Source organism: Microtus oregoni, unplaced genomic scaffold (assembly GCF_018167655.1).
Source record: "Microtus oregoni isolate MIOR12 unplaced genomic scaffold, Mior012 000018F_ref0000195, whole genome shotgun sequence".
Lineage (NCBI taxonomy): Eukaryota > Metazoa > Chordata > Mammalia > Rodentia > Cricetidae > Microtus > Microtus oregoni.
Window position 1 is genome coordinate 5,523,599 of NW_024543077.1, and position 15,274 is coordinate 5,538,872.

At 45.5% G+C, this 15,274-nt stretch overlaps 1 protein-coding gene across 1 annotated transcript; it reads right to left on the reverse strand.

Moving 5' to 3' along the window:
* Positions 1-69: 69 nt before the first annotated feature.
* Positions 70-14,914, reverse strand: LOC121458879 (mitochondrial-processing peptidase subunit beta). The gene is made up of 13 exons (XM_041668237.1): positions 14,797-14,914; positions 12,027-12,167; positions 10,399-10,485; positions 9,943-10,072; positions 8,306-8,504; positions 7,397-7,476; positions 4,715-4,827; positions 3,055-3,198; positions 1,710-1,870; positions 842-927; positions 668-756; positions 319-394; positions 70-240 (listed from the first exon to the last, which is right to left on the reverse strand). The coding sequence occupies exons 1-13, from the start codon at positions 14,893-14,895 to the stop codon at positions 176-178; spliced, it is 1,470 nt and encodes a 489-aa protein (XP_041524171.1). The 5' UTR covers positions 14,896-14,914; the 3' UTR covers positions 70-175.
* Between the last annotated feature and the right edge of the window lie 360 nt (positions 14,915-15,274).

Below are 15,274 nucleotides of genomic sequence, written 5' to 3' on the forward strand. Positions count from 1 at the left end.
TACACTAAACAATTGTCAGGGCTGTAGCCTCAGCCCCTGAAAGTGCATGCATAACAGAGCAAAGCAAAAGTCCACATACGTTTTTATTTTTCCATTTGGAGACTGGCAGCTCGATAAATCTCAAGATCTCTAGTTTTATAAATATATATGTGCGCAGAATATTTGATCACAAAAATTAATCACGAATCCAGCGCATGTTACTACAAATCTGCTTAAAATCTGGTAACCGCTCAATAGGACCTACGGATTCAAAAGAAGACAGTGAGAACAGAACCCAAGTCCTTAGCAACTGTGTACACAGGGGAGAGCCAGACTTACCGAGGGCAGCAATGGCTGGACTTTTGTCATAAATGTACTTGGTACAGACTTCTCGAACCATCTCTGCATTCACAGCCTAAAACGGACGATATCATCAGGACTTTCTGTAGTGAAGATGGATTCTACATGCATGACCTTTCTTCCTTTCTTTCTTTTTTTATTATGTATATAGTGCTCTGGGCACCAGATCTCATTACAGATGGATGTGAGCCATCATGTGGTTGTTGGGAATTGAACTCAGGACCTCCGAAACAGCAGTCAGTTCTCTTAACCTCTGAGCCATCTCTCCAGCCCCATGCGTGACCTTTCTAAACCAAACCATGAGTTAGGGAACCTAAGGATTACTTACATCAATTCTTGCTTCAAGCTCGGGGATGGGAATTCTCCTGTTATAGCATAGCATCTGCCTGCCGATGTCTTCACAAATTGGAGTCGAGCCTGTTAGAGAAGGGAATCTAAGTATCCAGAGAGACGTGGGCCATGAGGACAGCCCATGCACCTCCCACCCGCCCTCAAGGCTCACCGTCAAGCTGCAGCAGCATGTTTGTTTTCAGGAGGTTCTTTGCTCGTGCTACTTCACCCTCGGTCACACTGGTACAGAGTCGCGTCCTAGAACACAGTCGGAATGTTACTAAATGTAACTATACTATAACACAACATACAGATGATTATATTTCAATTCAGTAAAAACCTGAAATTACTAATCCTAAAACTAAAGGTAAAGTACGAATTATTTTTATGGAGTCGCCATGTGAGCTCAGAGAGGGGAGGATCAGTGGTCACGTCTTAGCTTCTCAAGACAGTCAGCTGAGTCTAATAGCCCAGTATTTAAATCAAGAAGCAAGAATATCCCAGTTAGCTAAATTTAGAGACTTAAGACTCGTAATAATGAAAGAAATTTCTAGGAAGCACTGGGTTTTTCTGCCTTGGCCTACTGACTAATCCTTTTGGTCAGTAGTGTTCAACCTATAGACTGTCTATAAGATATTTACATTACAGTTATGAAGTCATTTTATGGTTGGGGCCAGCAGACCAGGAGGAACTGTCCTAAAGGGTCACACCATGAGGAAGTGTGAGAACCACTGCTTTCTTATGCTAAGATCACATTCGCCTGTCTAACCTGCCTTTCCTTTTTCCATTGGGAAATTCCAGGGGTTCAGACCAGGGTTCTAGGTGTGCTAAGGAAGTCACGTGCTCTACCACTGCCCTATGTCTCCACTCCTCGTGCTTTTAGAGGTATTTTCTGAACGTCCGGTTGACTTATAAATATTTTAGAGTATAATTAGCTTCACATGAGGTTTAAAAGAAATATCTGTCCTTTGAAGCTGGAGTTACCGCCGTTAGGACACAGCCTACGATAATAAACTCCAGGTTTCACGTCGTCCCCTCACCATTCCTTCTGCACAGCGTTCAGCATGTCAGCCACCGTCGCTTGTTCACAGACCATGTAGAGTCCCCACAGTCCGGTGTCTGTGTAGGACGTGTTGAAGGACTGGAAGCTGTGGCACAGACTGCCGTGACAAGCCAGCTGGGCCAGCTTGCTGGATAAATTCTGGGAAAAAAAAATCAAGCTTGGTTTGTACACTGGACACATGGATCCAAGTCCACACACACAGTGAGCTCTGGCTGTCAGTGAGTGCCAACCCTACATGGTTAGCCGTTGTGGACACGGTCATCACATAGCCCTGGCTGGCTTAGAACACACTATGTAGACCAGGTTAGAGATTGACCTGTGTTTTCCTCCTGAGTACTGGGATTAAAGACGTACCAAGTTCTGCTTAGGCTCCCAGTTCTACCCAGCAACACCTCAATAGTAACTTTACAATCCAAGGAAGAATTACACTTACCTGCCTCAACAGAGAATATAAAAGCAATGAGTTTTTGTTTTTTTTTGTTTTTTTTGGTTTTTGAGACAGGGTTTCTCTGTAGCTTTGGTGCCCATCCCGGAATTAGCTCTTGTAGACCAGGCTGGCCTCGAACTCCCAGAGATCCACCTGCCTCTGCCTCCCGAGTGCTTGGATTAAAGGCATGCGCCACCACTGCCCGGCAAAGCAATGAGTTCTTGCAACTGGTTTAGTAGGTGCACCCATTTATAGCCTATAGTGCTGTTCCCAGGACACGGAAGGCTCTGATTATGCACCCTGAGGTGATGCTGTACCGAAAGCTAAGATAGTCACAGGAAATGTACTTTGGATCTTTCGGACAAATTTACTGGATTTTGAAATGTAAACATTTTAGAAAAGTTGTAAAAGTAGTACAAAGAGGCCCATGCCTTCTGTCTGCTTTCTTCAGACATACTCCTTCCTTTGTCGGTGGATGAGCCGAGGGCTCGGGCGGGTGAGGCAAGGCACCACTGCACCACAAGTCAAGCCTTATACATTCCCAGAAGTTCAGAGTTAGCTGTGGATTTCCTTGCCTCTGGGGTCGTCAATGTGTACCAATGAAGACAGAGTGCCCAGAAGGTCAGAACATTAACACTGACCACAGTACCTACTGCTACTATTAGAACAGTAAAAACGGATTCTTCTGCCCTTATTTTGTCAATCGTCCCACCAACAAACAGTATGACAAGGTGTTTTTTTTCCTCGCTTAGGTACAATCCAAGAGTCAAGAATCATGGTACAAGTAACCTATTTTTGCCATTTCAAAAATGGGAAGAGCCTTACAAGGAATTCATGTTTTAAAAAAACATGACAGTCTTCCATTTATCATGAAGTTACTTCAAAAACCACTTACCATTCCTCCTCCAAAAGAGCGATCCCAGTTGCCAATCAGTGTGTTTGCAACCATGAGACAGATTGTGTCTGGATGTGCCCAGCCAACCGCTTCAACAGCTATTGCAAGGTGTGCCAAAGGCATCTTGTCGTCCCTCACTCGGATCTGGGTTACAACAAACAAGGTAACTGTCGTGGACCGGTACTTTAACTACGTAAAGCTGTGTTACGTTGACGTTACATTTCCTTAACGAGGTAAAGATGTGTTGCTCTGTCTGCACAAGGCCCTTTTTTGGTCAGGCAGGGCTGGTGAGCAGCGAGAATATGCAGGAGGAGGACTCTACACTCAAGAGAGGAGAGAAAAGGGGGAAAGAGGGAGATGCCCAGGGCCGTCCAGCCAGGCATCCGCCAACCACAGAGAGGAAGCAGTGACAGCAGGACACAGAAGGAAAGGTGAAAAGCCCCAGGCAAATGGGGATGAAGAGAAACAGGTTAAGTTGTAAGACCTAGTGGAGCAAACATAAGGGTGAGCATTCATAACTAATAAGTCTCCATTTATTGGGTTCTACAGATAACTAGTTAAGTAACACTAGTCCTAGAGTTACAGAATAGTTTATTTCACCAGAACACCACATTGGAAATACCACCTGATCAACAGGAGTTGCCTTATTCCGCTAATATTTTATGTTTACTGTGATGTTTTTAACCCACATGTAAGCAGTAAAATGGTACAGCTCTGTGTAGCTGCCAGCATCACACTGCTGTGAACATCACAATGTGGCCAACTAGACCTGATGCCCAGCGCTGCAGCTGATAAGCAGATCCTCCGCAATCCCAACCGTGCCTGTGGGGCAGAAATGAAACCAACACACCCGGTACAAAGGTCAAAATTCAGTCTTTTTACTATAAGATTGTGTTTATACCCTAGCACATGTAAGCATGCACTGTGCAAGAGAAAAACCACAATGAGCAACTGTGAACACTGCTCTCACACCCTGCTTCCTCGGGAAAGAAAAGCAAGGCACTCACGTGAAACAGGAAGAAATGTACGCAAATGCGCCCATCCTTTTCCCTTCCTGTGTTTCAGTTTACACATTTCCCTGCTAGAAATACACACACTGAAAAAGTTTACATCTTGTTTGATGTGTGTGTGTGTGGGCATGGGCAGGATGCTGAGTCCCAAGATGACCAGCTTGGCGACCAGCACCTGTATTTACCCTTGGAGCCAACTCTCCAGCCTGAAACACAGATTTTATACACTCCTCTCTACTTTAACATTTTTAATCCCCTATCCCGTGTGTGTGTGGGGGGGGGGGGGGGGAGCCCAGAGAGGTCAAGAGGGTGTCAGCTTCCCGGGAACTGGAGTCACAGGTGGCTGTGTCCTCTGCTAGTGCAGCAAGCACGGCAAACCACTGAGACATGTCCTCGGGCTCTTTTTTTATATATATATATATTTATTATGTATACAATATTCTGCCTGTGTGTATGCCTGCAGGCCAGAAGAGGGTACCAGATCTCATTACAGATGGTTGTGAGCCACCATGTGGTTGCTGGGAATTGAACTCAGGACCCTTGGAAGAGCAGACAATGCTCTTAACTTCTGAGCCATCTCTCCAGCCCCCTCAGGCTCCTTTTTAAGTAGGAGACTTGCAGAGGCTGGACCTAAGGAAGAGCTTGCCTACCTCGCTTCCGGTGAACTCACAAGGAGGCAGAACTGGCACTTCACCTCTGTGTGTGCACAAAGAGTTACCAAAGTGAATCTTGGCCAACTCAAGCAGCTCGTCGTGACAAACACCTAAATTGAAGGAAAATATATTCTTACGTATCAAAAGCCACAAAATCAACTCAAGATAGCCACCTGCCAGCAGTATGCTTTACAGGAAGTATGGCGTGGATCATGTGATGTATCTTACACATGGAGGACTTGCATTCGCTGAGCCTTGGGCTCAAAGCTTTCCCTGAGCAGCTGGTGTTCACCAACAGACAAATGCATTCGACTTTCTTCGTTTTAATTCTACTAGACTTTTTGATAGGTCTCTAAAACTTTTCTGGGCATTATAACTTCATATGCTTCATATAACTTCTAGGAGTACAAATCTCTGCACAGTGAACACCAAGCCAGTTCAAGAGAGTGAGAAATTGTCATTCATCACTTTAAAAAAAAAATATTTGACCCTCAAAAAACCCAGTTTCTATAGACAATCGTGTTAAATTATAAACGTCCAGTGTACACCCTAGTCAAAAGTCAATTTCATAAGTTACCTTTTAAGTAGGGAGGAAGAGAAACATGGTTGAGTCTTCAGAGTTGTACACAAAGAAGTGCTTCGCTCTCGGCTCCAGAACCAAAATCAATTCTAACTTTCAAAAACATGCCTATTTTCCCATGTGCTGCTCAGGACTTGACACCCAAACCTCAGAGGAATCACTTAGATCCTTATTATCCAGGCATGGGACCCACACAAGGTCAGTCAGGAAAGTCACAGAACACAGGTACCAGCTCAAAAGTCTAGACATGTGTTTATGCATTTGAGACAGGCCTGGTCATGCAGTCCAGCCTGGGCTTGGTCTCTGAATCCTCTTGCCTCAGTTTCCAGAATGCTTCAATTCTAAGTACATGCTAGGCTTGTGCAAAGGCTTTAAAAGTATTACCATTAAGATTTATTTAAAGGTGGGCAGTGGTGGCACAGGGCTTTAATCCCAGCACTTGAGAGGAAGAGGCAGGCAGATCTCTTTAAGTTTGAGGCCAACCTGGTCTACAGAGTGAGTTCCAAGACAGCTAGAGCTGTTTCACAGAGAAACCCTGTCTCAAACAAACAAAAAAGATTTATTTAAATGAGGGCTGGAGAGATGGTCACTGCTGCTCTTACAGAGGACCCAGGTTCGGCTCCCAGTACCTACATGATGGCTTACCAAGCATCTATATCTCCAGGCCCAGGCGACCCTACGCCTCCTCCTGACCTCTGCCATCACTAGGCACTACATCTGGTGGACATGCACACAGGCAAGCAACACACACACATGAAAACAAATTTTAAAAAAGGGTTTTTCTAAATGAAAACCAACTAAAAGCAGAGTTTATACCCATAGTTCCCAAATAAATCTGTGATGTAACCAAGCAGTGGTGGCTCACGCCTTTTAATCCTAGCACTCTGGAGGCAGTGGCAGGTGGATCTCTGAGTTCGAGGTCAAGCTGGTCTACTGAGCAAGTTCCAAAACAATCAGGGCTACACAGAGAAACCCTGTCTCAAAAACAAAACCAAGCCAAACCAAAACAAAAAGCTGTGATGTAAAAAGCACGACAGCGAGGCAGCACAGTTCTTGAACTGCCATGGAGGAGTCGCCTTGACCATCAGCCCAGAATCATGGCGGGACAAAGATGCCAGAGAGCAGAGAATCCATCACACAGCCCTCGCCCCTGTTCGTCACTGTTTTGCCTTCAGAACCAGTAACTGTCGTGGTTAAATAAGCCAGAAGCACGCTCTCCTCTGACAGCCCAATCTAGAAGGATGTGGGGATGAAATTGTGTATTGGTACAATACAGCTATACTTCCTAGTAACTAAGGACTACATGGGAGCTGAGACATCTAAAACACCAACACTTATAAACTATGGCATTTGTAAGTCATCAGGAATTGTGGCTTCAGCTGTGACTGAGGCAGGAGGATGGCTTTAAGTGCAAGGCCAGCCTGGGCTATATATAGCAAGTCTGTTTCAAAACAACAAAAAATGTGTAGCTCAGTAAGACAAAATGCTAACAATCTAGGCCATACCATTAACTTTAATGGACTTCAGGACCTATACAGAACAACTCCAAAGTTCATTACATCAACTTGTTTTAGTTTGTAGTAACTCCTAAAAAACACACAAAACTAATATACTCTAATATTGAAAGAGAAAATGGGCAAGTCAATTAAAATTCAGGCTGCCAAGAAATCAAGTGAGAACTCACAGGAAATCTGCTGCACCTACATGTTCTGACTGACATTACACATTCTCACGGCTCCCAGTGTACTTTCCTTATAGGACCAGTTGCTTTACTGAGTAACTGAGCACATGAATAGCTATACCCATCCCAGGTTCAGCCAAGGAGAAAGCTATTTCTCAACTAAAATCTCAAGACTATAATTACACAACAGTCTCCCAAGTTACCTGCTTCCGCGCGTTCATTCATCTGCCTTTGTCTTCTAAGAAACTTACACTGTTAGGCACGCTTGTGTGTTGAATGGGTTGTTAAGGTTTCTGTAAATGAAACCTACTAAAAACACAACAGGGAGTCTGGTCCAGTGCTCACACTTAAACACTTTCAGGATGCGCCCCAAGAGGACCCAACAACCTTGTCTAGCGCAGACAGAGGAACAACCAACCTCCAGCAGCAGCGAGCACAATCCTTGGTCCTTTGTAGTGCGTGGTTATGTAATCCACTAAGTCCTTCCGGTTTATAGACCTGTAAATAAAGGAGTAAGATTACTTTATTTCATTTCATTTTATAGACAGGGTCTCAGTTCTTGGAAAATATTATCTTAAGGTGTGTTTACACTGTGTTTTTTTAACTCTGAAACTGTGATTCTCTGTCTTTAAAACACCTCTTGGTCTAATAAAGAGAACAGCCAACAGCAAAGCAGGAGCAAGGGTGGGTGGACTGTCAGGTAGAGAGGAGAAACGGGAGGAGGAGCAAGAGAACAAGGAGAGGAGGACACCAGGGGCAGCCACCCAGCCACCCATATACACAGAGAAAGAAGAAAGAAAGGTATATAGAGACAGAGAAAGATAAAAGCCCAGAGATAAAAGGTAGACGGGATGATTTAAGTGAAGAAAAGCTGGCTAGAAACAAGCCAAGCTAAGGCTGGGCATCCATGACTAAGGAGAAGCCTCCGTATGTGGTTTATCTGGAGCTGGGTGGTGGGCCCCTCAAAAGCCAGAGTAAAGTGATCCATGACACTCATTCTATAGCCAGGCTGACCCAGAACTCAGCAATCTCCCTGGTCATAGGCCACCACACCTACAGGAAGTACAAAGCACAGCCCCTCACACAGTACATCTGAAATGAATAGAACTCGAAGGCTTTCTAAGTGCTGAAAGTAGCAAAAAGTGCTGCCTTTTCTATCGAGACATAATCAACATTTCTTGTTTAGCTCCCAGTTTTCTATGAGTATCATTACAGCACAATCAGTCACAAGTTTAGATTATCCGAGTGAACACGACTTTCTGAAACACAGAAAGTTTGTATATGTCATAATTTTTGTGCAAAATTTTCAAGTGAGAAATACACGAACTTGATATTTTCAGTTGGTCCCAGGATGGTCCGCCCAAGCGCAGTGTTCTGATAAGCTGTGGCGTGAAGGTAATCAAACACAACTTCCTGCAAGTTGGTCTCAACTTCCTGCATCTCTCTGAGGATCACTCCACGTTCACGCTCAATCTCTGCTTCCCCCAGCGTGCTGTTCTGAATTATGTCAGCAAGAATTTCCACAGCTAAATGAAATTAAAGCACCAGAAACACAAACATTACAATCCCTTAAGCCAACATCAGAAACCTTGACACTAACCATCATTCAATATTATTAATTAGAACATTTAATCCAATTATCACATTAAAATGAATGCAAAATAGAAACTCTATGGTATAGAAGACCTTGAGAAAATCCTAAATGTTACCACTTCTTATTAATTCTGGGTCAGACATCCTAAGAAATCTTGCTGCTAATACAGATGGTTCTAAATAAAAAGTATGAACTAGCCTGGCAGTGGTGGTGCACACCTTTAATCCCAGCAATAAGGCAGGCAGAGGCGGGCGGATCTCCGTGAGTTGGAGGCCAGCCTGGTCTACAGAGTGAGTTCCAGGACAGCCAGGACTACACAGAGAAATCCTGATTAAAACACTCCCCCCCCCACACACACACAAGAGTATGAAACAGAAGATGATGTGTTAAGAGAGAGAACAGGTACATGCGCAGATACACGGGTAGAAACACTGCTACCCACATTTGCATAGCAATGAGGCTGCAATGTAAGAAAGGAAAAAAAAAACACTATAACCCAAAATATGTCCTCAGGAGCCGCTTACAGAACTCTGTCTGCTGATGTCCTAGCTTGGTAGGAAGTCAGAGGTGGAGCAAATTTTATGGAAAAAAATTACATCCCCCAAAAAAGATACCCTCGTTGCTATAGCAATATAAATTTTATTAAGGGTAAAATAAACTTACAACCCTAAGTTTCATTGCTTTGTTCCAGTATAAATTTCTCTCTTGTTTCAGTTCATTTTTTGAGGCCTTGTCTGAGCCAATTAACTTCAAATGTGAACAGGATAAAGCAGGTGGTTGGAGAAAGTTCATACTGAGATGGTCATGAAATAGTGGAAATTACCATGAAACTAGTTAATTTTTTTATAATTATCACTAACACCCAGATGAGTTGGGTGGTGATGCAGATGCTCACAGCGACCTGGCTGCCACCCAGGCATCTGGACCTGAGTTCCACCACCAGACGGGAGCACCTCTCTTCCAGCACAGAGACAGGACGAAGCATAACGCTTGCTCTCCGGCAGTCTAGACAAACCTGGGCCAGCCAGGCTCTAAGTAAGGCCTGGCTCAGAAAATAGTGTGGAGAGCTTGATGTCAATCACAAACAACACACAGAGCACTGCAGAGAGTACCACTCAAGTGATACTGACGAAATCCTACCGTAACTAAAACTTTAGAGCAATAAAACAGATTACAACTGTTTAATCACAAAAGTTAATAATTTCATTTTAATTTGGTTTTAATTCTTCCCTAAGAGCATACACCCTCTAGGTCTGTTTTTTATTTATTTATTTATTTATTTTGAAATAATAGACATACAAAAACCACAGTGTTAAATTATGTCTGAACCCTCATGGAAACTGCATTTTCCGCAGTATAGGTAACAATACCTCTTGGCAAATCTTTAGAGAAAGCTTTGGCATAGTACACGGTCTGTTCTCTGGAGGTGTAGGCGTTAAGATGAGCACCCATATTTTCAATCTCAAGTTCAAGGTCTAACTGGGACCTCTTTTTAGTGCCCTTGAAATAAAGGAAAAAAACACCATTATGACATTTTCCTTCTATCCTTCATCTAAACACTTTAGACAGTAAGTGTACAACAAAAGCCAACGCCAGTCAGGCAAGGTCAAGTTTGTAGAGTGTACTAGGTTTCAAAAAATACCCACTGAGGATGGCATTTGTGTATTCCTGTATCCCAAAAGAGCACCCTTCTTTCAAAGTCAGAAAGCAACTATCAGTAATTATTTCACAAATACTGGAAAAATAGAAACATGGCATCCACTGAGATCATCTTGTCCTTACAGTGCAGTATTTTTACACTATTTCAGCAAAGCCTCACAACTTGCCTTGAAGGCCATGTGCTCCAGGAAGTGAGCTGTTCCGTTATTCTTCTCGTTTTCATATCGGCTCCCAGCGTCAATCCACAGCCCAACCTGAATGGAACCACAGAACGATTAGGCAAATCCCTGGCAGCTGGCGAGAAGATGCAGCCGCTAGTAACACTCATAGCTCTGAGGACCTGACTGCGCTTCCCAGCACCAATTTAGGCAGTTCCTCTTCCGGCCTCCGTAGGCACCTGAATCCACATGTCCCCCACACAAACACGTTATTAAAAATCATACAGTAAAATTCAGTTTGTGGAGACAGAAGGTAATTTCAGTCCTTTTTCTGGCAAGTGTTTTCCAACCTTAAGTTTCCACTTAAGTTCTCTTGGACCACACTGAACTGACAGTTCATTTATAGGACTTGGGACTTGAAATTTTCAGCACCAGGCTACTGGTAGCTATTATAAATATGGGACTCAGCCACACAGTGGGAGAGCACGGCTTTAATCCCAGCACCCAGAAGGCAGAGACGGTGAATCACTGAGTTCAAGGCCAGCCTGGCCCTGGGATACACAAAGAAACCTGTCTGGAAAAACCAAACAAATATCAGACTCAAATTCTTAACATAGCTCATTAGTACATCCAATTAATAACTGTGGTATAAACACCATCAGAACTGTCAGAAAGTCAGGTTCAAATTCACATGTAAGGGGGGCTGGAGAGATGGCTCAGTGGTTAAGAGCACTGACTGCTCTTCCAGAGGACCCGGGTTCAATTCCCAGCACCCACATGGCAGCTCACAACTGTCTGAAGATCAGTTCCAGGGGATCTGACACTTTACACCAATGCACATAAAATAAAGTTAAATAAACCATAAAAATATTTTAAAAAAATTCACATGTAAGTTTTATAACCTCAGACACAACCATTTAAGGTCTCTGAAACATCAGTAAAACGGATGAGAGGAGTTTTAATACTGCGCTGTGGAATCTTATTTGAACTAGACAAAGATGTACCACATCTATTCATGCTGCAGACTAGTACTTCAACTGTGAAAAGGTGTGCTGCTTTTATCTATGCTGCACAGAGAAAAGCCTAATTTTTTGGTTAAACAGATTGTTTAATTCTGTAAGGATGTATTGCATCTGTTTCCCTAAGGCTCCATGGCCATTAGCTAGTCGAGAAAGTAGAGGAGGGGCAGGCAGAGAGAATAAAGAGGAGAAATCTGGGCTGAGGAAGAAGAACAAAAGAATGAGAAGAGGGAAGAGCAGGACACGCCTGGGGCAAGAAGCCAGGCAGACTCAGAAAAGCAGTGAAGGTCGGAGATACAGAAGAAAGGAAATAAGCCCCAAGGGAAAAGGTAGGTAAAGAGAAACAGGCTAAATTAGGAGCTGGCCAGAAATGCGCCTAAAAGAGGCGGATCATTCCAAACTAATTGTCTGTGTCTTGATGTGGGAGCTGGCTGGGGCCCCGTGCTGTGTACAGGAGGGCAGGAGAGCCCCACAACCACGCTTCTGTCAACAAAGACAGACGGAAAGCAAAGCGAGAGAGGTTCACACGCCCAGAGAATCAAGGCCAATCAACTTGCCGCGAGTCTGCTCCCTCCCAAATGAGGCGCCCTTAGGTGAAAGGCTATTGCAGTCGCTTACTGTGCACGTTGAGAGCCCAGAGTTTTCAGAGGCGACTCGGAGTCCATTTTCCAAACATGTAACACGTGTCTCGGGAACATTCAGAACAACCTGAGCAGCAGCCTGTGTGCTTCTTAGTCGGCTCCCTCCACAACACCACGGCTAACAGACACAGGAGGAAAAGGGAGCAAACACTACTTACTACTCTGTTATGCAATGTCAATCAGAAAGAAAGACCTCAGGCTCATTCCATAAAACACTCTCCTAGACTGGAAACAAAAATATAAAAATGACTTCACAAAAATGTAACAGGAAGCTAAGGTTGCAAAGGAAATGTGGGTAGAACCCTATCAGACTGTAGACTGTCACCCATCACACGGTAGACTGTCACCCATCACACGGTAGACTGTTACCCATCACACCGTAGACTGTCACCCATCACACGGTAGACTGTCACCCATCACACCGTAGACTGTCACCCATCACACCGTAGACCGTCACCTATCACACCTTAGACTGTCACCTATCAGACTGTAGACTGTCACCCATCACACCGTAGACTGTCACCCATCACACTGTAGACTGTCACCTATCACACTGTAGACTGTCACCCATCACACTGTAGACTGTCACCCATCACATTGTAGACTGTCACCCATCACATTGTAGACTGTCACCTATCACACCATAGACTGTCACCTATCACACCGTAGACTGTCACCCATCATACTGATAGACTGTCACCTATCACAGCGTAGACTGTCACCCATCACACTGTAGACTGTCACCCATCACACTGTAGACTGTCACCTATCAAACCGTAGACTGTCACCCATCACACTGTAGACTGTCACCCATCACAGCGTAGACTGTCACCCATCACACCGTAGACTGTCACCCATCACACCGTAGACTGTCACCTATCACACCGTAGACTGTCACCTATCACACCGTAGACTGTCACCCATCACACCGTAGACTGTCACCCATCACACCGTAGACTGTCACCCATCACACTGTAGACTGTCACCCATCACACTGTAGACTGTCACCCATCACACCGTAGACTGTCACCCATCACACCGTAGACTGTCACCCATCACACTGTAGACTGTCACTATCACACTGTAGGCTGTCACCCATCACACCGTAGACTGTCACCCATCACACCGTAGACTGTCACCCATCACACCGTAGACTGTCACCCATCACACTGTAGACTGTCACTATCACACTGTAGACTGTCACCCATCACACTGTAGACTGTCACCTATCACACCGTAGACTGTCACCCATCACACTGTAGACTGTCACCTATAACACTGTAGACTCACCACCTAGCAGTTCTTTCTTTTCATAGTGAAATAAGAAAAACGTATTTGCGCCGGGCGGTGGTGGCGCACGCCTTTAATCCCAGCACTCGGGAGGCAGAGGCAGGCGGATCTCTGGGAGTTCGAGGCCAGCCTGGTCTACAAGAGCTAGTTCCAGGACAGGAACCAAAAGCTACGGAGAAACCCTGTCTCGAAAAATCAAAAAAAAAAAAAAAAAAAAAAAGAAAGAAAAACGTATTTGCTACATCCTGACCCAAAAACCTGAGGTCAGCTTAACCGTCAGGCATGCAGGGTACTGCAGTGGTTTGCAGAGGAATGGCCCCCAAAGACTCACAGATCTGAAAGTTTGGTCACTGGGGTGAGGAACTATTAGGAGGTGTGGTCTTGCAGAGGAAGTTTCCAATGCTTCAGGCAAGCCCGGAGTCTCTCTCTTCCTGCTCCCTGCCAATCCAGCTGTAGCTCCTCCTCCAGTACCACATCTGTCTGCACAGCCCCATACTTCCCTCAGTGACGATAATGGACCAAGTTTCTGAACTGTAAACCAGCCCCAACTAATATGTTCTCCTTTACAAGAGTTGCTGTGGAGACCCCAGATAAGACAGGTACTTAAGGAATTTTTGTTAACCTGAACTACTGTTTCTGTAACCACGAGGCTTTCTGCTGCCAGATCAAACAGAAGTACCATAGTCACTCGTGTGCCCTATTATTATTAAAAGTTCATACCCTGGGCCAGTTGGTGGCACACGCCTTTAATCCCAGCACTTGGGGGCAGGCTGACGTCTGTGAGTTCAGCGCCAGCCTGGTCTACAGAGTGAGTTCCAGGTCAGCTAGGACTACACAGAGAAAAATAAACAAGAGAAAAAAAGTTCATCTTTGGTCACGCTTGCTAACAGACATCACGGCTACCAACGAGATGTCCCAAACTTGTGTTTTACCTGTATAAAACCCCTGCTCACCCTGCTCAGGCCACCTCTTTAGACTTGTAATAAAAAAAGAGTGCATGCCCCAGGCCCGGTCTGTGTGGCTCAAATAAAAACTTCAAATTCATAAAGGGCTCGCCCTGGTCTCCTCTCGGGTGAGAAGGGCTCGAATACAACATTGGTGAATACAACATTGGTAATAACACACGCACGCACACACATTCCCAGATATCTTTGGAGCAATGAAACTTTCAAATAAACTGAGGATTAACTTGTCTTAAGCAGAAAAAAAGAGGCAGCATTCCTCACTGATCTCCCCAGTCTGTAAACACTAACACTTTAGTGGTCAGCCCCTACTCCTTCCTAGACCCGGGCAGCCGCCCCCGCCCGCGGCCCTGCCCCCGCCCCCGCCCTGTGGCCCCGCCCCCTCTTGCAGCCCCGCCCCGTCCCGCGGCCCTGGGTAGGGGTGGAGGGACCCGGAGGCCCCGGAGTCCCCGGAGCGCAGCGGCTTCGTCCCCGGCGCGGCGGAGCGAGGCTCACCTGAGCAGAGGCGCCGCCATGTGGGAGCCTTCGGCTGAACCCCCACAGCCGCCGTCGGGCGGCGGAGAGCAGCGTCCGGGAGACCGCGGCGGCCGCCATATCAGCTGCGGGGGAGGGGGGGGGGAGCTGGAGAAGTACTTCCGGGTCGTGACTCCAGGCCCCAGAGCAGGAGGCTGACTGGCTGGCGCCCCCGTGTGGCCTCCGTGGGAACTACAGCCTCCCGTTCCGGTTCTCAACGACTGGGGCCGTCAGTTGTGCAAGGCACACACGTGACAACATGAATGTAACCTGTGTCCCCGAGGCGGGTGGAAGTCATCGGAAAGAAGCACACGGGAGGGAAGGGTGCGATCATGTTGGTCCTCCTGACTGTTCTATTGTTTACAGCCTTGCTTATTCCGTTCCGCAGAAATAATACCTCTGCCGAAGTCGCTACTGAAAGCGGACATTTGCAAAACCTACTCTTCCATTCTGTTAGCGA